General features: G+C 39.9%; 1 protein-coding gene across 2 annotated transcripts; it reads right to left on the bottom strand.

Moving 5' to 3' along the window:
• Positions 1-2444: 2444 nt before the first annotated feature.
• LOC110338084 (zinc finger protein 54-like) lies at positions 2445-17281 on the bottom strand. Of its 2 annotated transcripts, none has more exons than XM_029532912.1 (4): positions 17224-17281; positions 11227-11318; positions 6268-6394; positions 2445-4664 (listed from the first exon to the last, which is right to left on the bottom strand). In XM_029532912.1, exons 2-4 carry the CDS (start codon positions 11254-11256, stop codon positions 2566-2568), a joined length of 2256 nt encoding a protein of 751 aa, XP_029388772.1. In that variant the 5' UTR covers positions 11257-11318; positions 17224-17281; the 3' UTR covers positions 2445-2565. The 2 variants fall into 2 exon arrangements, with proteins under 2 accessions (XP_029388772.1, XP_029388771.1); XM_029532911.1 differs by having other exon boundaries at positions 2455-4664; positions 17238-17267.
• Between the last annotated feature and the right edge of the window lie 616 nt (positions 17282-17897).

Below are 17897 nucleotides of genomic sequence, written 5' to 3'. Positions count from 1 at the left end.
GGGGAATGAGTGACAAACAGTCCAACAAGAGAGAGAGTGTAAAATTGAATGTCATTTGTCAAAATGGAGCATCAAACTTTTATACAGAATAAAATAGGGAGGTTGCTTGTGGACGTTGTACATCGTGGTGCGGAGCCTAGTGCGCACCACGATGTACAACGTCCACAAGCAGCTGGGAAGAGTTATTTGCAAGTCTAATACATTTAGTGATTCATCTAGGGTCCTTGGCGCCACTGCCCTGGGACATAGGGCGGCTTATCTAAGAGTCCTATCTCAGAGTCCAGATCCTCCTAACAGTTCAAGGTGACAGCTCTGGGCAACTCTGGAATGTGAGAAGACTCCCTCAGTCCTTGATGTCTGTTTAGGTCTTGCTGGTTCCCAGGAGTGGCCTTGCAGAGAGAGAGAGGGAAGGGCTCTTGACAAAGAACTATGTGGCTCCTAGCTGCATACTGTGAAAACACCTGGGCTGCGGGATGCCCTGGGTGTAAAATGCCTGGGCTGCGGGATGCCTGAGATGTAAGATGGCTGGGCTTTCTCAACCTGGTCTCTGACAGCCACCCACACATCTCAAAAATATTAACCCAGAATTGCTCCTGTCTAAAGGAAATATAGGGACAAAGAGTGGAGCAGAGGCTGAAGGAAAGGCCACCCAGAGACTGCCCCACCTGGGGATCCATCCCATATGCAACCACCAAAACCAGACACTATTGCTGATGTGAAGAAGTGCTTGCTGACAGGAGCCTGATATAGCTGTCTCCTGAGAGGCTCTGCCAGAGCCTGACCAATACAGATGAGGATGCTTGCAGTCAACCATTGGACTGAGCACAGGGACTCCAATGGAGGAGTTAGGGGAAGGACTGAAGGAGCTGAAGGGGTTTGCAACCCCATAGAAAGAACAACATCAACCAACCAGACAACCCAGAGGTCACAAGCACTAAACTACTAACCAAAGAATACACTCGGAGGGACCCATGGCTCCAGATGCATATATAGCAGAGGATTACCTTATCTGGCATCAATGGGAGGGAGGCCCTTGGTCCTGTGAAGGATGGATGCCCCAGTGTAGGGGAATACTAGGGTGGTGAGGCAGGAGTGGGAGGGTAGGTAGGGGAGCACCCTCACAAAAACAGGGAGGGGGATGGCATAGGGAGTTTGCAGAGGGAAAACAGGGAAGGGGGATAACATTTGAAATGTAAATAAATAAAATAACCAAAAAAGATGAAAAATTAATAAGAATACATGAAACTGAAAAAATGTGAATACAGATTTAAAAAAAGAACAAGATGGGGGCTGGAAAGATGGCTCGGCAGATAAGAGCACTGACTGTTCTTCCAGAGGTCATGAGTTCAATTCCCAGCAACCACAGGGTAGCTCATAACCATCTGTAATGAGATCCGATGTCCACTTCTGGTGTGTGTGAAGACAGCTACTGTGTACTCATATAAATAAAAAAAGTTAAAAAAAAAAAAAAGAGCAAGACATGAAGATTACATGTGGTGTTAGCGTTCTGTCTAAGCTCTGCCCTGCAGTTACCTGGCAACTGCTCTGAAGTTACCAGCCACTATAAAAGTGGCTGTTTTTCTCCCTCCTCTTTCTCTTGTTCTTCTCTTGCTCTTGCCTTCCTCTAGCTTTCTGCCCACTCCCTTTACCCTCTCCCTACATGCTCATGGCCATACTCTCTCTCTGACTTTCTCTGCCTCTGCTATCCTCTCAACTTCCCTCCCCATGCTCTGAATAAACTCTATACTATACTATACCTTCAAGTGGCTGGTCCCTCAGTGGTAAGGGATGCCTCAGTATAGGCCCACCGAGGCATCCCTTCCCACTTTCCTGACTACACATCCACCAAACATATCCCCCTTCTCTTTATCTTTTTATAAACACATCATATGGCATACCTTTATACTGTGTCTTAGGAGTATGAACTTTATGAATCACAGCAAAATTAGAAGTGTTTGACATATACTTAATGGCACTACATTTTGTCATTATTATTATTTTTTGATAGGGTATATGTAGTTCAGGCTGTCCTGGAACTATTTAGACTAAGATGGCCTCTGATTCACAAAAATCTTGCCTTTGCCTCTTGAGTACTGGGATTAATGATGTATACTACCTTACCTGGAATTATGTATTTTTGGATGTTGAACAAAGGTTTTATTGCACCTTTTCCCAGGGCCTAGAGAGATGGATAAAACCACTGGATGTTCTTTCAGGGTATTGGGTTCAATTCCCAACACACATACACACACAGAAACTCACACACACAGCAGTTCACAACTGTCTTTAAATCAATCATCAGGGGATCTTAGGCCCCCTCTGAGGCACCAGGCATGCATGTAGTGCACAATAATAAAACCATGTGTGCGTGTACGTACACACACACACACACACACACACACACACACACACACAGAGAGAGAGAGAGAGAGAGAGAGAGAAGCTTTTGACATAATACGCAAATTTTTATTTTAGCATTATTTTATGAGATTTAAAAGTACATTAAAGGATTTCCCATGTTTCTTATTCTTACAATTTATAAGCAGATAGAATACTGGATAAATACTATGTTATATTATTTACAAAGGTATGTTTCACTCCAGTATGAACTCTTTGATGTCTTTTAAGATTTGGGTCCTGGGTATAGGATTTGTCATATTCCATACATTTGTAAGGTTTCTCTCCAGTATGAATTTTCTGATGTGCTCTAAGGTAGGAGCACCTAGTAAAAGATTTGTCACATTCTGTACATCTATAAGGTTTCTCTCCAGTATGAACTCTCTGATGTGTTCTAAAATTTGAGTTATGAGTAAAGGACTTGTCACATTCCATACATTTGTAAGGTTTCTCTCCAGTATGAAGTTTCTGATGTCTTCTGAGATTTGAAATCTGGTTAAATGATATGTCACAGTCTTTGCATTTGTAAGGTTTCTCTCCACTATGAATTTTCTGATGTTCTCTAAGGTGAGAACACCTAGTAAAAGATTTGTCACATTCTGTACATCTGAAAGGTCTCTCTCCAGTATGAACTCTCTGATGTGTTCTAAGATGCGAGGCCTGGGTAAAAGATTTGTCACATTCTATACATTTGTAAGGTTTCTCTCCAGTATGAATATTCTGATGTGCTTTTAGAGTTGAACAGCTAGTAAAAGATTTGTCACATTCCTTACATCTGTAAGGTTTCTCTCCAGAATGAACTTTCTGATGTGTTCTAAGATATGAATTATTGGTAAAGGATTTATCACATTCTATACACTTGTAGGGTTTCTTTCCAGTATGAATTGTCTGATGTATTTTAAGAGTTGAGCAGGTAGTAAAAGATTTGCCACATTCCTTACATACATAAGGTCTCTCTCCTGTATGAACTCTGTTATGATGATTTCTAAGATATGCACGCTGGGTAAAGGATTTGTCACATTCTCTACATTTGTAAGTTTTCTCTCCAGTATGACTTTTCTCATGTTCTCTAAGAGTGGAGCTCTCATGAAAAGATTTGTCACATTCCTTACATCTGTAAGGTCTCTCTCCAGTATGAACACTCTGATGTCTTCTAAGATGTGAACTATGAATAAAAGATTTGTCACATTCCCTACATTTGTAAGGTTTCTCTCCAGTGTGAATTTTCTGATGTGTTTTAAGAGTTGTGGTCGTAGTAAAGGATTTGTCACATATCTCACATTTGTATGGCTTTTCGCCAGTATGGATTCTGTAATGCCTTTTAAGATGTGATAATTCAATAAAGGACTTACCACATTCTTTGCATTCATAATGTATCTCTGGAGTATGAGTTTTCTGATGCCATCTTAATGATGCATAGTGGGTAAAGGATCTGTCACACTCATTGCATTTGTAAGGCTTCTCTCCAGTATGGAGTCTGTAATGTTTTCTAAGGTGTGAAAGCTGATGAAATTCCCTGCCACATTCTGAACAACTACAGTGTTCCTCAGAAGTATGGATTTTCTGATGTGTCCTGAAATTGGGATAATGGGCAAAGGATTTGTCACACTCCTTACATTTGTAAGGCTTCTCTCCAGTATGCAATTTCTGATGACTTTTAAGTGCTGACAATTGAACAAATGACTTTCCACATTCTTTGCATTTGTAAGGTTTTTCCCCAGTGTGACGTCTTTGATGTATTTTAAGATGTGTGCACTGGGTAAAGGATTTGTCACAAACATTGCACTTGTAGGGTTTCTCTTTAGTATGAGTTCTGTGATGGACAGTGAGGCTTGAGGAGGTACTGAAGCATTTCCCACATTTGCCACACTGATGTGGTTTCTCTTTAATGTAGACTGTTGGTTGTATGAGACTGTATGCAGAGCTGAAATAGTCATCATATATTTCCTGTCTGTGCTCTTTCTTTGCGTTGTAGAGTCTTTGATCCTGACTAATGTCAGAACACAAAGTTAAAGATTTCTCACAGTCTTTAGACTCACAATGTTCTTTTCCAGTATGCGTGATTTTATGTCTATTTTGATTTGACGAGTCAACAGAGGCATCCTTGTTACAGCATCTGTAGTTATTAGATGTTTCTGTACTGTCACTTCTATTATAAAGTGCACAGTTGGAGGGTTCATGAAGCATTTCACCAAGTTCATTACACTGACAAGACTCCTTTTCAGTCTTCACATGTTGATGGACAGTATCACATATGCAGTAGTTCTCTGAAAATGAGTATAATTCAGATTAATAGGGCTTGTTCTATGATTAAACGTTTGATAAATGGTGTCTCCCTATGTTCTCTCTTAAGTCAGACAGCAACTACTTAGAAAGGTTTCTTTAATCGTAATTTTATGTATTACCACAAACATAGCCTGACAGCTTTCAAGGGTCTGTAATGTATAACAGATATGGCATCTCATGGAAAATGTTTGATGGCTCAAGATGGATCAAATACTTGAGGAGTCAGTAATTACCTTTGGGGTGAAGCTCATTGACTGATCATATTTAGAATACATGTCTCTATTCAAAAATTGATGAAAAAGAGTGTAGTGCAATCCAGGTTCACAGTGTTTGTGTTCAATGAAATGTACAGTTCAGAAGACCCCAATCCTTCTAATCCTATTAAGGCCTACTTAAAACCATTAAAGGGTTAACATTTTTTACTAAAAATACCATATCAGATTTCTCAAAAATAATGGAAGCAAAGAGAGTATTTTGCCAGATATCTATAATATAGAGCCTAGAGTCTGATCATTTGAAGTAGGGCAGTCATGGGCAGCTATTGCTTATTTCTTTCCTCCATTGTCTGAGCTACACACACTGCTGTGTTTCTTAACTTTCCTTATAGGCATGTTCTTAAGCTTACATGGTACACTGTTTCTTGGGATTGTCTTGCAGAAGGGTTTCTGTGTTTTCTCCAGAGATGAAAATGAAGGATGTAAAGGAAGGCAATTGCAGAATAACGGTACTTCATAGACTCATGTTATACACATAAATTTGTTAAGTAAACAATCTGATATCAGCATAGTCAAGTAAAATTGCATTTTATACTAGTATTAAGTGGCCACAATTCAGGTGAAGTAAGTCACAACGTCTTCTAACAGTTACAATGAGCAGGATGCATCTGGGGCCAGGATATTATAATAAGCTAAATGATTGGGAATCATTTCAAGTGGAACTGAATGCAGAAAACAGTATTTTACATTCTTGCTTTCTTTCACGTGAATCCTTCCCAGTTGTTCTGCTCATTCACTAGCCCACTGTAGTTGTGGCTTCTCTCTCCTCTCCACCTTCCAGGGAAAACGCATTTGCTCCAGACAGGTAACCAGGCCTACACTGTATACAATAATCTATGAGTTTTGTGAGGTTGACCCATGCTACAATTTTTAGAAAGAATACAGATGTCTAAGACAGTACTCTCCTCAGTACATAAAGACAACACAAAATAGAAGGATCCAGGAATGGATTCCCAATTGCTATTTCCTGTCAGAATTGTCACCATATTTAGGGAGAAATTTCAGTTTGTATATCTTAAGTTTTTTTTTCCACAATTATAACCATGTAATTATAATGATAGACATGGAACTCTAAGATATGAAGATAAATATTGCTGATTGCATTGTGGAAACAAAATAAAGCATCCATGAGACCTCTAAAGTGCAAAATGGAAAGCAAACATCAAATACCATGAAAAGTTCTTTTCTACTATCCAAATTTTTCTATTCTCATGTTGTTCCCAAAGAGCTTTAACAAAGACTTTTACTGCATATAAAGTCAGTACATACAAAAGAGGAGTTGATAGTTCCTAAAGCAAAATGTTCTCACCGACAGAGACCAGGTTTCTGTAATTCTCCAACATCACTTCAATGTACAGAGCCCTCTGAGCAGAGTCCAGGCATTCCCACTCCTCCTGAGGGAAGTCCACAGCCACATCCCTGAATGTCAACAGACCCTGAAACAAAAAACAGAGTGACCATGTTATGCTGGGCACAGTGCTTTTCTGGAAATAGGGAGATGGAACGTAGATGAATGAAGACCATTACACAAAGAGATGAGTTCTAATATAGTCACACTCTATAATTAATGGTCTGCCTTTGTAAAAACAGAATGACACAATAGTCTCAGAAGCATATCCATGAAACAAGACATACATTTGATGATTATCTATCTGTTATGTAGACTTTATGTCCCATACAATCACAGTGTATAATCTAATAACTAAAAGGCACAGAGACAGTATCAGAAAGGAATAGGGAGACATAACACTGAACACTGAGGAAATTCAAAATATTATTAGGTCTTACTTTAAAACCCTGTACTCTATAAAACTGGAAAATCTAAGTGAAATGGATGATTTTCTAGATAGATACCACTTACCAAAGTTAAATCAAGATCAGGTAAACTGTCTAAATAGTCTGATAAGCCCTAAGGAATTAGAAGCAGTCATTAAAAGTCTCCCAACCTAAGAAAGGGCAGGGCTAGATGGGTTAAACATAGAATTCTACCAGACTTTCAAAGAACTTATACCAATACTCCTCATACTATTCTACAAAATAGGAACTAAAGGAAGATTGCCAAACTAATTTTATGAGACCACAGTTACCCTGATACCTAAACCACAGACAGACTGAAAACAACAAAAAACAAAAATGGATTTCATATCAATGTCCCTTATGAACAATGATGCAAAAATATTCAGTAAAATACTTGCAAATGGAATTCAAGAAAACACACACACACACACACACACACACACACACACACAAATACCATGATCAAGTAGGCTTCATCCCAGGGATGCAGGAATGGCTCAATATACCAAAAAACCATCAATGTAATGTACCATATAAACAAAGTGAAAGAAAAAAAAATCCACATGATCATCCCATTAGATGCTGAAAAGGTCTTTGACAAAATCCAACACCTCTTCATTTTAAAAGTCTCGGAACGACCAGAGGTACAAGGAACATACCTAAACACATTAAAGAAAATGTACAGTAAGCCAAGAAATAACATCAAATTAAATAGAGAGAAACTTAAGTAATTCTGTAAAATTGGACAAAGTAAGACTGTCTATTCTCTCTGTATCTCTTCAACATAGTACATGAGCTTCTAGCTAGAAGAATAAGACAACTAAAGGAGATCAAAGGGATACAAATTGGAAAGGAAGGAGTTAAAGTATCACTAGTCAAACATGATATGATGGGATACATAAGTGACTCCAAAAACTCTACCAAAGAACTCCTACAGCTGATAAACACCTTCAGAAAAGTGGATAGATACAAATTTAACTAAAAAAAAAAATCAGTACCCCTTTCTTATACAAGCGATAAATGGGCTAAAAGAAAAATCAAGGAAACAATACTTTTCACAATAGCCACAAATAACATAAATATCTTGGGGTAACTCTAACAAAGCAAGTAAAAGACTTGTATGACAAGAACTTTAAATCTCTGAAGAAAGAAATTAAAGAAGATATTAGAAGATGGAAAGATCTCTTATACTCATGAATCAGTAGTGTTAATGTAGTGAAAATGGACATCTTGCCAAAAGCAATTTACAGATTTAATGCAATTTCCATCAAAGTTCTAACATAATACTTTAAAGACTTTGAAAAAACATTTCTCAACTTTCTATGGAAACACACACACACACACATACACACACACAAAAACAGGACTGCTAAGGCAATCCTGTACAATAAAGGACCTCTGGAGGTATCATTAATCCTGATTTCAAGCTGTGCTACAAAGTAATAAAAATTGCATGGTGTGGTATAGAAACAGACAGTTTGATCAATGGAATCAAACTGAAGACCAAGAAATAAATACACATACCTATGAACACTTGAATTTTAACAAAGAAACCAAAACCATACAATGAGAAAAAAGAAAGCATCTTTAAGAAATGGTGCTGGTCCATATACCCAGAAAATCTTCCAACTGGTAATAAGGACACATGCTCCACTATGTTCATAGCAGCCTTATTTATAATAGCCAGAAGCTGGAAAGAACCCAGATTTCCCTCAATAGAGGAATGGATACAGAAAATGTAGTACATTTACACAATGGAGTACTACTCAGCTATTAAAACAACGAATTTATGAAATTCTTGGGCAAATGGATGTATCTGGAGAATATCATCCTTAGTGAGGTAACCCAATCACAAAAGAAGTCACTAGATATGCACTCACTGATAAGCGAGAAACTGATTAGCCCAGAAACTTAGAATACCCAAGATACATTTTGCAAAACACAAGAAACTGCTTGTGGACGTTGTACATCGTGGTGCGGAGCCTAGTGCGCACCACGATGTACAACGTCCACAAGCAGTAGGTACAGAGACAAAATTTAGAGCTAAGATGAAAGGATGGACTATTCAGAGACTACCCCATCTGGGGATCCATCCCATCATCAGCCACCAAACCCAGATACTATTGCACATGCCAGCAAGATTCTGCTGAAGGGACCCTGATATAGCGGCCTCTTGTGAGGCTATGCCAGTGCCTGGCAAACACAGAAGTGGATGCTCACAGTCAGCTATTAGATGGAATACAGGGCCCCCAATGGAGGAACTAGAGAAAGTATCCAAGGAGCTGAAGTGGGCTGCAACCCTGTAGGTGGAACAACAATATGAACTAAAGAGTACCCCCCTGAGCTCGTGTCTCTAGATGCATATGCAGCAGAAGATGGCCTAANCGGCCATCATTGGGAAGAGAGGCCCCTTGGTCTTGCAAACTTTATATGACCCAGCACAGGGGAATGTCAGGGCCAAGAAGTGGGTATAGGGAACTTTCGGGAGAGCATTTGAAATGTAAATAAAGAAAATATCTAATAAATAATAATAAAAAAAAAACAAAAAAAAAAAAAAGAAAAAGAAAAGAAATGGTGCTGGTCTAAATGGATGTCTGCATGTAGAAGAATGCAAATAGATCCATATCTATCACAATGCATAAAACTTAGGTCCAAGTGGATCAATGACCTCAACACTAAGTCTAATAGAAGAAAAAGTGGGAAATAGTATGGAACTCATTGGTACAGGTGATAACTTCCTGACCAGAACATTAATGGCTCAGGCACTAAGATCCACAATTGATAAATGGGACCTTATGAAACCGAAAAGCATATGTAAGGTAAAGGAAAATGTCAAATAGGACAAAATTGTAGCCTACAGATTGGGAAAAGATCTTCATTAACCCTACATCTGACACAGGGTTAATATCCAAAAATAAATAAAGAGGAGAGTCAGGATAAGGTGTGGAGAGAAACAGGAGAGAGGGCCAGAGGGCAGAGAGAATGAATGGAAATCAGTGACTAGTGAGGATGGAGGTGGGGGCATCTATAAAATGTGACAGAGACCTGATATGGGAGAGCCTCCCAGGAGTCTATGGAGGTGACTTTAGCTGAGACTCTTAGCAATGGAGATATGGAACCTGAATTCTACCCAGACAGAAACCCCAGAGGAGTGATAAGGACACTAATGCACCCACAAAACTATAGACACAAAATGTGTCCAGTCTGCAAGAAATTCAGGGACAACGATAGAACAGGAAATGACCAACCAATAACTGACCCAATTTGAGACCCATCCCATGGCGAAACACCAGTCTTAGACATCTATTAATGATACTCTGTTATGCTTGTAGACAAGAGCTTAGCATAAATGTCCTCTGAGAGGCTCCCAATAGCTGACTGAAACAGATGCAGGAATTCACAGTCAAACATTGGACTGAGGTTGGGAAGAGCTGGGAGAAGGACTGAGGGATCGTTAGAGAATAGGAACTCTGTAGGAAGACAGAGTCAACTAACCTGAACCCCTGGGGGCTCTCAGAAACTGAACCACCAACCAAAGAGCATACACAGGCCCCCTGCACATATATAGCAGATGTACAGCTCAGTCTCATGAGAGTCCTCGAACAATTGCCACAGGGGCTGTCTATGAATCTGTTTTCTGCTTGTAAATCCCATTCCCCTAACTGGGCTGCCTTGTCTGGCCTCAGTGGGAATGGATGGGACTAGTCCTGCAAAGACTTGATGTACCAGGGTGAGGGAAAATCCTGGAAGCATTCTACTCTCTTGGAAGAGAAGGGGAAGGGGGATGGAGGGAGGGACTATGTGATTGGGGTAACAGGAGTGGGGATGCACCAATTGGGATCAAAAGGTAATAAAAAAATAAGGTAATGAAAAAATGGAATACTATTCAGCCAATGAGAAAAATGTAATAAGAAGTTGTAGAAAAATGGTTAGGCTTAATGTGTAATATTAAACGAGGTCATACAATGTCAGAAAGAAGAAACCACATTTTCCCCCATAGGAATATTCATATCATATGAATAATTTAGCCAATAAATATCTATACAGAAACAATGTACATGTGAGAATATGGAGAAAAAAATGAAAAGTTAAATCTGAGGGGATGAGGTAGAACTGAATGTAGGTAATGAAATGAAGTTATGAAAGATATATTAAGTTGACTGCTTTTTTAGGTCTAATTCTATAACTGGTTTTTGGGGTTTTGGTGGTAGATAAATTCATTAAAATATATTGTATATTGAAACCATTAACTGAGTGTCTCTAGAGTTTTAGTTCTCAATGACTAATGTAACCACATATAATTTCATTCAGTTCTACAGACTTTCAGTCTGGTTAATTTCAGTGTTTGATTTTGTATGTGTTGTCAACATGTTTTATAATCAAGTTAAAGCAAATTATCAGAAGGAGAAAATTAAAAGTTTGCAATGTTTGAAGATAAATTTCTAGAGAAAAAGTAGACATGACCACTGACCTGGGACATGTTTACTGGTGAACAAGCCATTTCTTTCTGTTTATCTTCTTTGAATTTCTCTTTAAGGTACAATGAATCTCCAGTTTGTGACGCTTTCATATAAGGGGCCAAAAAAGAAAAGCAAAAATTAATACTGAAAACTATTAAAGAACAGTTTAAAACTACATTAAAAAGACCTAAGCAACAGCATACCACCTGGTGTTCAATCAGCAATCCCAAATCCAGAACAGCATCAAAAGACATTTAAAACTTAGAGAGAAAATCAACATCAACCATGTTGCTGCACTCAAAAAAGTTACCTTAAATTGATGGAGACATAAGTGCTCTTCAAGATTGTTACAAATGAACAAAATTCAGTTCTCTAAAGCAGCACAGTACATAATAAATTAGATGCAAAATTTACCCAAGTAAAAGAGAAGACCTAAGAACATAAGAAATAATACACTGCATGTGAAGAATAGATAAATACAGGAGAGCTGGGAAGTGATCATTTATAGGCAAGACAGGAAAACACTAACTAACACAGAGAAGGAGTAAGAATCCTACCAATATTCCAAACAGCAACATCATAAAAAAAAAAAAAAAAAAAAGCATTGGGAATAAAAACCCCATGAACAAAAAATGTGCCCATTGTGGATATCAACATGGGGAATCCTCAATTAAGCAAGTGTAGGACATGACACAGCAATTCCATTCCTTGGCATATGTTCCAAACACTCAAATCCTATTCCAGAGATACATGCTTACTCGTGTTCACTGGTACTATATTCACAACAGCTACAAAATGGAAACAACCTAAATGCCCTTATCTGAGGAATGGAAACAGAAAATGAGGTAAACATGCACTATGCAATATTATGGAGAGGTAAAGAAAATTGAAATCAAGAGATTTGTAGGTAAATGGATAGAACTAGAAAAGATGATTCTGAATGGAATGACCTAGGCCCAGAAAGACAGATATTGCATGTTCTCTCTCATAGGAAGCTCCTATCTCCAAATTGTCAGAAGTGAGTTCATAACCTGGAATAACTGCAGTAACCAGAAAGGAAAGTGAGACGTTGGTGGGATATTGGGGAATAAAAGAGAGGGAAATAACAGGGAAACATGATTTGAAGGGAGAAATTGAAAAACCGTGGCAGGGATATAAATATGGAAAAAGGCAAGACATAAACATAGAAGAAATAGGGTAAAACAACTGTGAGCTTGTCAAGAAATTCATCAAGAATCATACTGTCAAATCCACCCACCAAAAGGGCCTATATAATAATATAATCAATAAAGAAGCACATGGATTGAACAGACCATGCTTGTACTGGCTGGTTTTATGTGTCAACTTGACACAGGCTGGACTTATCACAGAGAAAGGAGCTTCAGTTGGGGAAATGCCTCCACGAGATACAGCTGTAAGGCATTTTCTCAATTAGTGATCAAGGGGAAAAGGCCCCTTGTGGGTGGGACCAAAGACCCCTTTGGGCTGGTAGTCTTGGGTTCTATAAGAGAGCAGGCTGAGCAAGCCAGGGGAAGCAAACCAGTAAGTAGCATCCCTCTATGGCCTCTGCATCAGCTCCTGCTTCCTGACCTGCTTGAGTTCCAGTCCTGACATCCTTTGGTGATCAACAGCAATGTGGAAAATGTAAGCTGAATAAACCCTTTCCTCCCCAACTGCTTCTTGGTCATGATGTTTGTGCAGGAATAGAAAACCTGACTAAGACAATGCTCAACAGGTGCTGGAAGGGCTAATGTACACATAATAAAAAGCTCTAAGTGTAGGTCATGGGATAATGTAAATTTAATATACAGAGGTTCCCATTCTCCCTAGACACTATCCATATTCTAATTCGTAAACTATAAATGCATTTCTTTCAGTAATTTCTTGAAATGTAAATAGACAATATTCCCTATGCTAAACATGTAAACCGATTACAGCATTCAAAAAAGGAAAAATGACAGCAGAGATGAAAACATATTTTCTACAAAAAATTATTTCATATCTAAAAACACAAAATACTGAGAAAGAAGGAATCTTTTTTAAATGCCATGAATATGGACTGCAGTAAAGATGAGATGATCATAATTACGCTAGTGAAAGAAAAATCAAGACAAAAGTATTAAAATACAAAATAAAGAGTATTAGCAAATGATAAAATGCTCCTAGATACAAAGTCCTTGATCATCACAAGTGCATGTTACAAAACCCAGAATACAGACTGTCATGTCGGAACCCACTGGCAGGAGTCTATCTGTCCCTAGGGGAAGTGAGGATTAAAGAAAGGGGAGGGAGAAACATGACAGAGAGGCAAGACATCGATTCTGGAGGAGTGTTAGTGAATACTGAAGCAGCCCTGAGTTTATTCTGCATAACCTTTTTATACCCCACAGTGCCATAGGAAGCAAAACCACAAGGTAGCAGAAATAGTGACATCTACACAGTATGTCCCGTTCCTTCCACCAAGGACCAGAGAATCGTTCATTCCTTGCCTTGAGCCTGAGGTGAATCTCCTCCTAACTTTCCATGCAACAGCAGGCCAGGAAATCTGACAGCAGACCCTGACCTGCCTTGACAGAAAACAGGAGACTGCAGAAAATGTGAAAAGTGGCACACTGCCTCATGTGCTTCTCACATGAGAACACAACAGAGAAGGAGGGCTGTCTTCTCCAAGACGCCAAGCAACTCCTATTAAAATCCCATTTGCATATTTTACAGAAAGTAATCCTGAAATTACCAAGGAGCAGCACAGAGCTAGGAAATAGGAAGAGGATCACACCTAGAGGTGATCTCACAGTATCTTACAATCACAGCAATGGAAACCACTTGGAATTGACATGAAAATAGACAATAGGAGGTATCTCTGGGAAGACAGGATAGACAGCGTTTACCTGTCTGCAAATATAGTTCCTAATTTTCATCAAAACTCTGTTGACATTATTTTAAGGAATGGAGGAATTAACAGTAAGAGATAGAGAATATCTGGAGAGATGACTCAATGGTTAAGAGCACTGTCTGCTCTGCCAGAGGTCCTGAGTTCAATTCCCAGCAACCATGTGGTGGTTCACAGTGATCTGCAATGGGACTCGATGCCCTCTTCTGGTATGTCTGAAGACAATGACAGTGTACTCACATAACATAAAACAAATAAATTTTTTTTTAAAAAAAAAGGAGGGGGCTGGCAAGATGGCTCAGCGGGTAAGAGCACTGGCTGCTCATTCGAAGGCCCTGAGTTCAAATCCCAGCAAGCACATGGTGGCTCACAACCACCCGTAATGAGATCTGACACCCTCTTCTGGTGCGTCTGAAGACAGCAACAGTGCACCTATTTATAATAATAAATAAACCTTTGGGTTGGAGTAAGCAGGGCCAACCAGAGCAAGTGGGGCCGACTGGAGGGAGCAGAGGTCCTAAAAATCCAGTTTCCAACAACCACATGAAGGTTCACAACCATCTGTACAGCTACAGTGTACTCATATACATAAAATAAATCTTTTTTTTAAAAAAAGAAAAGAATGTGCTAAAATACCAAAAGCTCCAAAAATCATTAAACATTACATCTAGAAGTATTAATTTTCATCATTTTATAATATATTAAACTCGCTGAAATGAAAACCATTTAATATTGGTATGTAGACATAATCAGTGGTGTGCATGGAATAAGGACATCATCACTCACATGCATGATCAAATAAATTTTTATTGCCTCCTAGGATCAGTTCTTCTGTAGGAAGTCTTCTCATCTCTACAATAGTACAGTCCTGAGGAGATTTTTCTCAGTGAAAGTCTCCAGAATTATTTCTAGTGAAACAGAATGTAGCAAATTGGATATGATGCCCCACTTTAACATCCACTTGAACCACCTGTCATCCCTTCACCAATCCTCCAACATACCTAGATCCTTAGCTACTACTGTCTCCTCCACTTAGATCTTCCAGGGCTCTTTGCTATGCTCCACAGATCAACAGGTCTGGGTGATCACTAAGCCTTGCACATAAGAAAGAGCTCTTCAGCAAGCACCTGCATTTCTTGCACAGTACTGTGCTCAGTAGATGTTATGCAGTATCAGAATACTGAAAATATTTAGAAAGCATTTTCAGTTACCATAACTTAAAACTCTCTTCCAATCACAGTTCAGTCAAATCTGAGGGGGCAGAAATGGAACTGAATTATTGGGATGAGAATATTACACACTAGTGAGGTTCTAAATTTATCCTGGACTAAAAATGATGGAAGTCCTATTCTCCCAAAGGAGCTTGTGCTTGCAGAGAGAGGGCTTGTCACAAAACCCTGAGGAGGAGCAAGGGCGGCTGAAGCAAACTATTCTCACCCACACAAACCAGACTGCTGTAATTCTACCGCCTCCAGTCTCTGTACAAAGCACTCCCAGCATGGTCCTGACACTGCCCCTCTTTCTGACAGAAGTCCACAGTCACACTGGTGACTGTGAACTGACCACAAAATACAAAACAACAGCTTGAATGGTGGTCCTGGTGCACACCTTTAACTCTAGCACTCAGGAAACAGAGTCAGGTGTAACTCAGTGACCTCCAGTCCAGCCTAGTCTACATGGTGAGTTCTGGACCAGACAGATGGACACAATGGGTTCAAGCCACAGACAAAACAAACACAGGAGCTAAGCCAAGCGAAACCAAACCAAAAAACGGTTTGTGTTCATAGACAGAGTGGTTTTCTAGAACCGAGGAGACAAAAGACTTCTGTTGACTTTTTTCTGATATAGAAGAGCTAAAGTAATTATTTGAAAGATGATTTATAGTACCATCCTATACAATATAATAGTTTTTCTGTTTTATTTCTTTTTTCCTTTTCCTTCTCTCTCTTTCCACTGACATTTCTCTGTGGTTCTAGCTGTCCTTAAACTCCCTCTGTGTACCAGGGTGGCAAGGAACTCCCAGATCCAACGGCCTCAGTTTCCTAAGTGTAGGCATTAAGGCTCGTGATTAAAGGATTAAAGGGTTATAGGATACAGGGATTAAAGGATTATAAACGGGCTTATAATGTCCTTTCTAACTGTGAACTGTAACAGATGTGCAACTTGGTCTTCATGTTGGTCCCCTAACAACTGGAGCAGAGGCTGTCTCTGACTCTGTTGACTGCCTTTGGATCCCCTTTCCCTAACTAGACTGCCTTGTCTAGCCTCAAATAGATGTGTCTAATTCTACTGCATCTTGATATGACAAGGAGGGTGGATATCCACGGGAGGCTTTCCCTTCTCTGAGGATAAAGGGAGGAAGGTGTAGGGTACGGGGAGGGAGGGAGCGGAGGAGAGACTAGGAGGAGAGGAAGAAGTATGGTAAATAAAATAATGAGAAAAAAAATTTGCTTTTAGTTACATTTACAACTATATCTATGAAACGCGCAACAAATACACGTTGAGATTCAGTTACATTTCCAGGCATTCCTTTCATTACTAATAGCTAAAAGCTCTCTGGGGATGTCAAGTCACCAAGTATGTCCTGGGTATAACAGAGGAGTTAGCATGGATGTAAGTAAATTTTAAAGAGCCTTATCCTTTATCTCAACAAAGAGAACTGGTTTGCAAACTTCAATAGATAAATTCAAATATTCTACTATTCTTCTATTTTGAATAGTTTGACAATCATATATGGTCAATGAAAAACACATCAGAATTATTTCAGTTTATATGCGCTAAACTATATCGAGAATGAAAGACAACGACAGCGAAATTTCCGGGCCAGCTTACTTATGAACACCAGGGAAACTGATCACGCCCTGCTCCCTTCCGGCCCCTTTCCCAGCCCCGTAGCTCCTTTGACTTGGGAGGTTTCCGAGCTATGGTTCCAGCTGCTGTGCTGCTGACTCTCCCAGGATGCCCCGCGCGGCACACGGCTGCCCGGCGTTTTCCCTTCCCCTGAAGTCCTTCCTGTCCTGCGACCCCAGGTCTACACCACGCGATTCCCCACGGTGCAGGGCTGCGAGCTCCGGACGTGAACAGGTCGTTGACACTTTGGTTTTGGTTCTCAGCTTACCTGGCTTCACTCACCTAGTTTCCCAGCTTCCTCTCACGTCACTCCTCTAACTCCTCCCACTCAGGACACTTTTCTACACTTCCCTATAACGTCCAATGTCCTTGCAGCCTCCGTTTCCGGGCGAGTGGCCCTGCCCCGCAGAGACCGGTCCCTCCCACTTTGTCTCTAGCTGCCTTCCACACAGCCCCAGTTGTCAGCTCGCCCAGCCTCCCCTCGTGCTTGCTGCCAGCTAGACCAGAACTGGATCTGGTAGGACTTTACACCCCGATATCTGACCCCCATAGTGAGTTCAGAACCCTTTAGATAAATGACAGGAAGCCTAACACTTCCACTGGACTTCCAGCCGCTGGAATACTTACTTTGTACCAAACAACAACAACAACAACAACAACAACAACAACAACAACACAGGCTAAATTCAGAAGCCCGAGTCCCATCCCCAAAACACAAACATGAGAAGTCAAAAGCAAATCCTGAAATTTTGACTTGGGAGAGACTTTTAAAGAACTTGGACCAGGCTGGCTTTGAACTCAAATCCGCCTGCCTCTCGAGTGCTGGGATTAAAGGCGTGCGCCATCACACCCGGTTTAAGAACTTGGATTTTGAAAAGAAATAGGTGTCTTAAGAACTAACCAGTACCCCCTGAGCTCGTGTCTGTAGCTGCATATGTAGCA

This window comes from Mus pahari, chromosome 21, assembly GCF_900095145.1.
Source record: "Mus pahari chromosome 21, PAHARI_EIJ_v1.1, whole genome shotgun sequence".
NCBI classification, from domain to species: Eukaryota; Metazoa; Chordata; class Mammalia; order Rodentia; family Muridae; genus Mus; species Mus pahari.
Note: the sequence above shows the minus strand (reverse complement) of the source record. Positions and strands in the feature narration are given on the sequence as shown.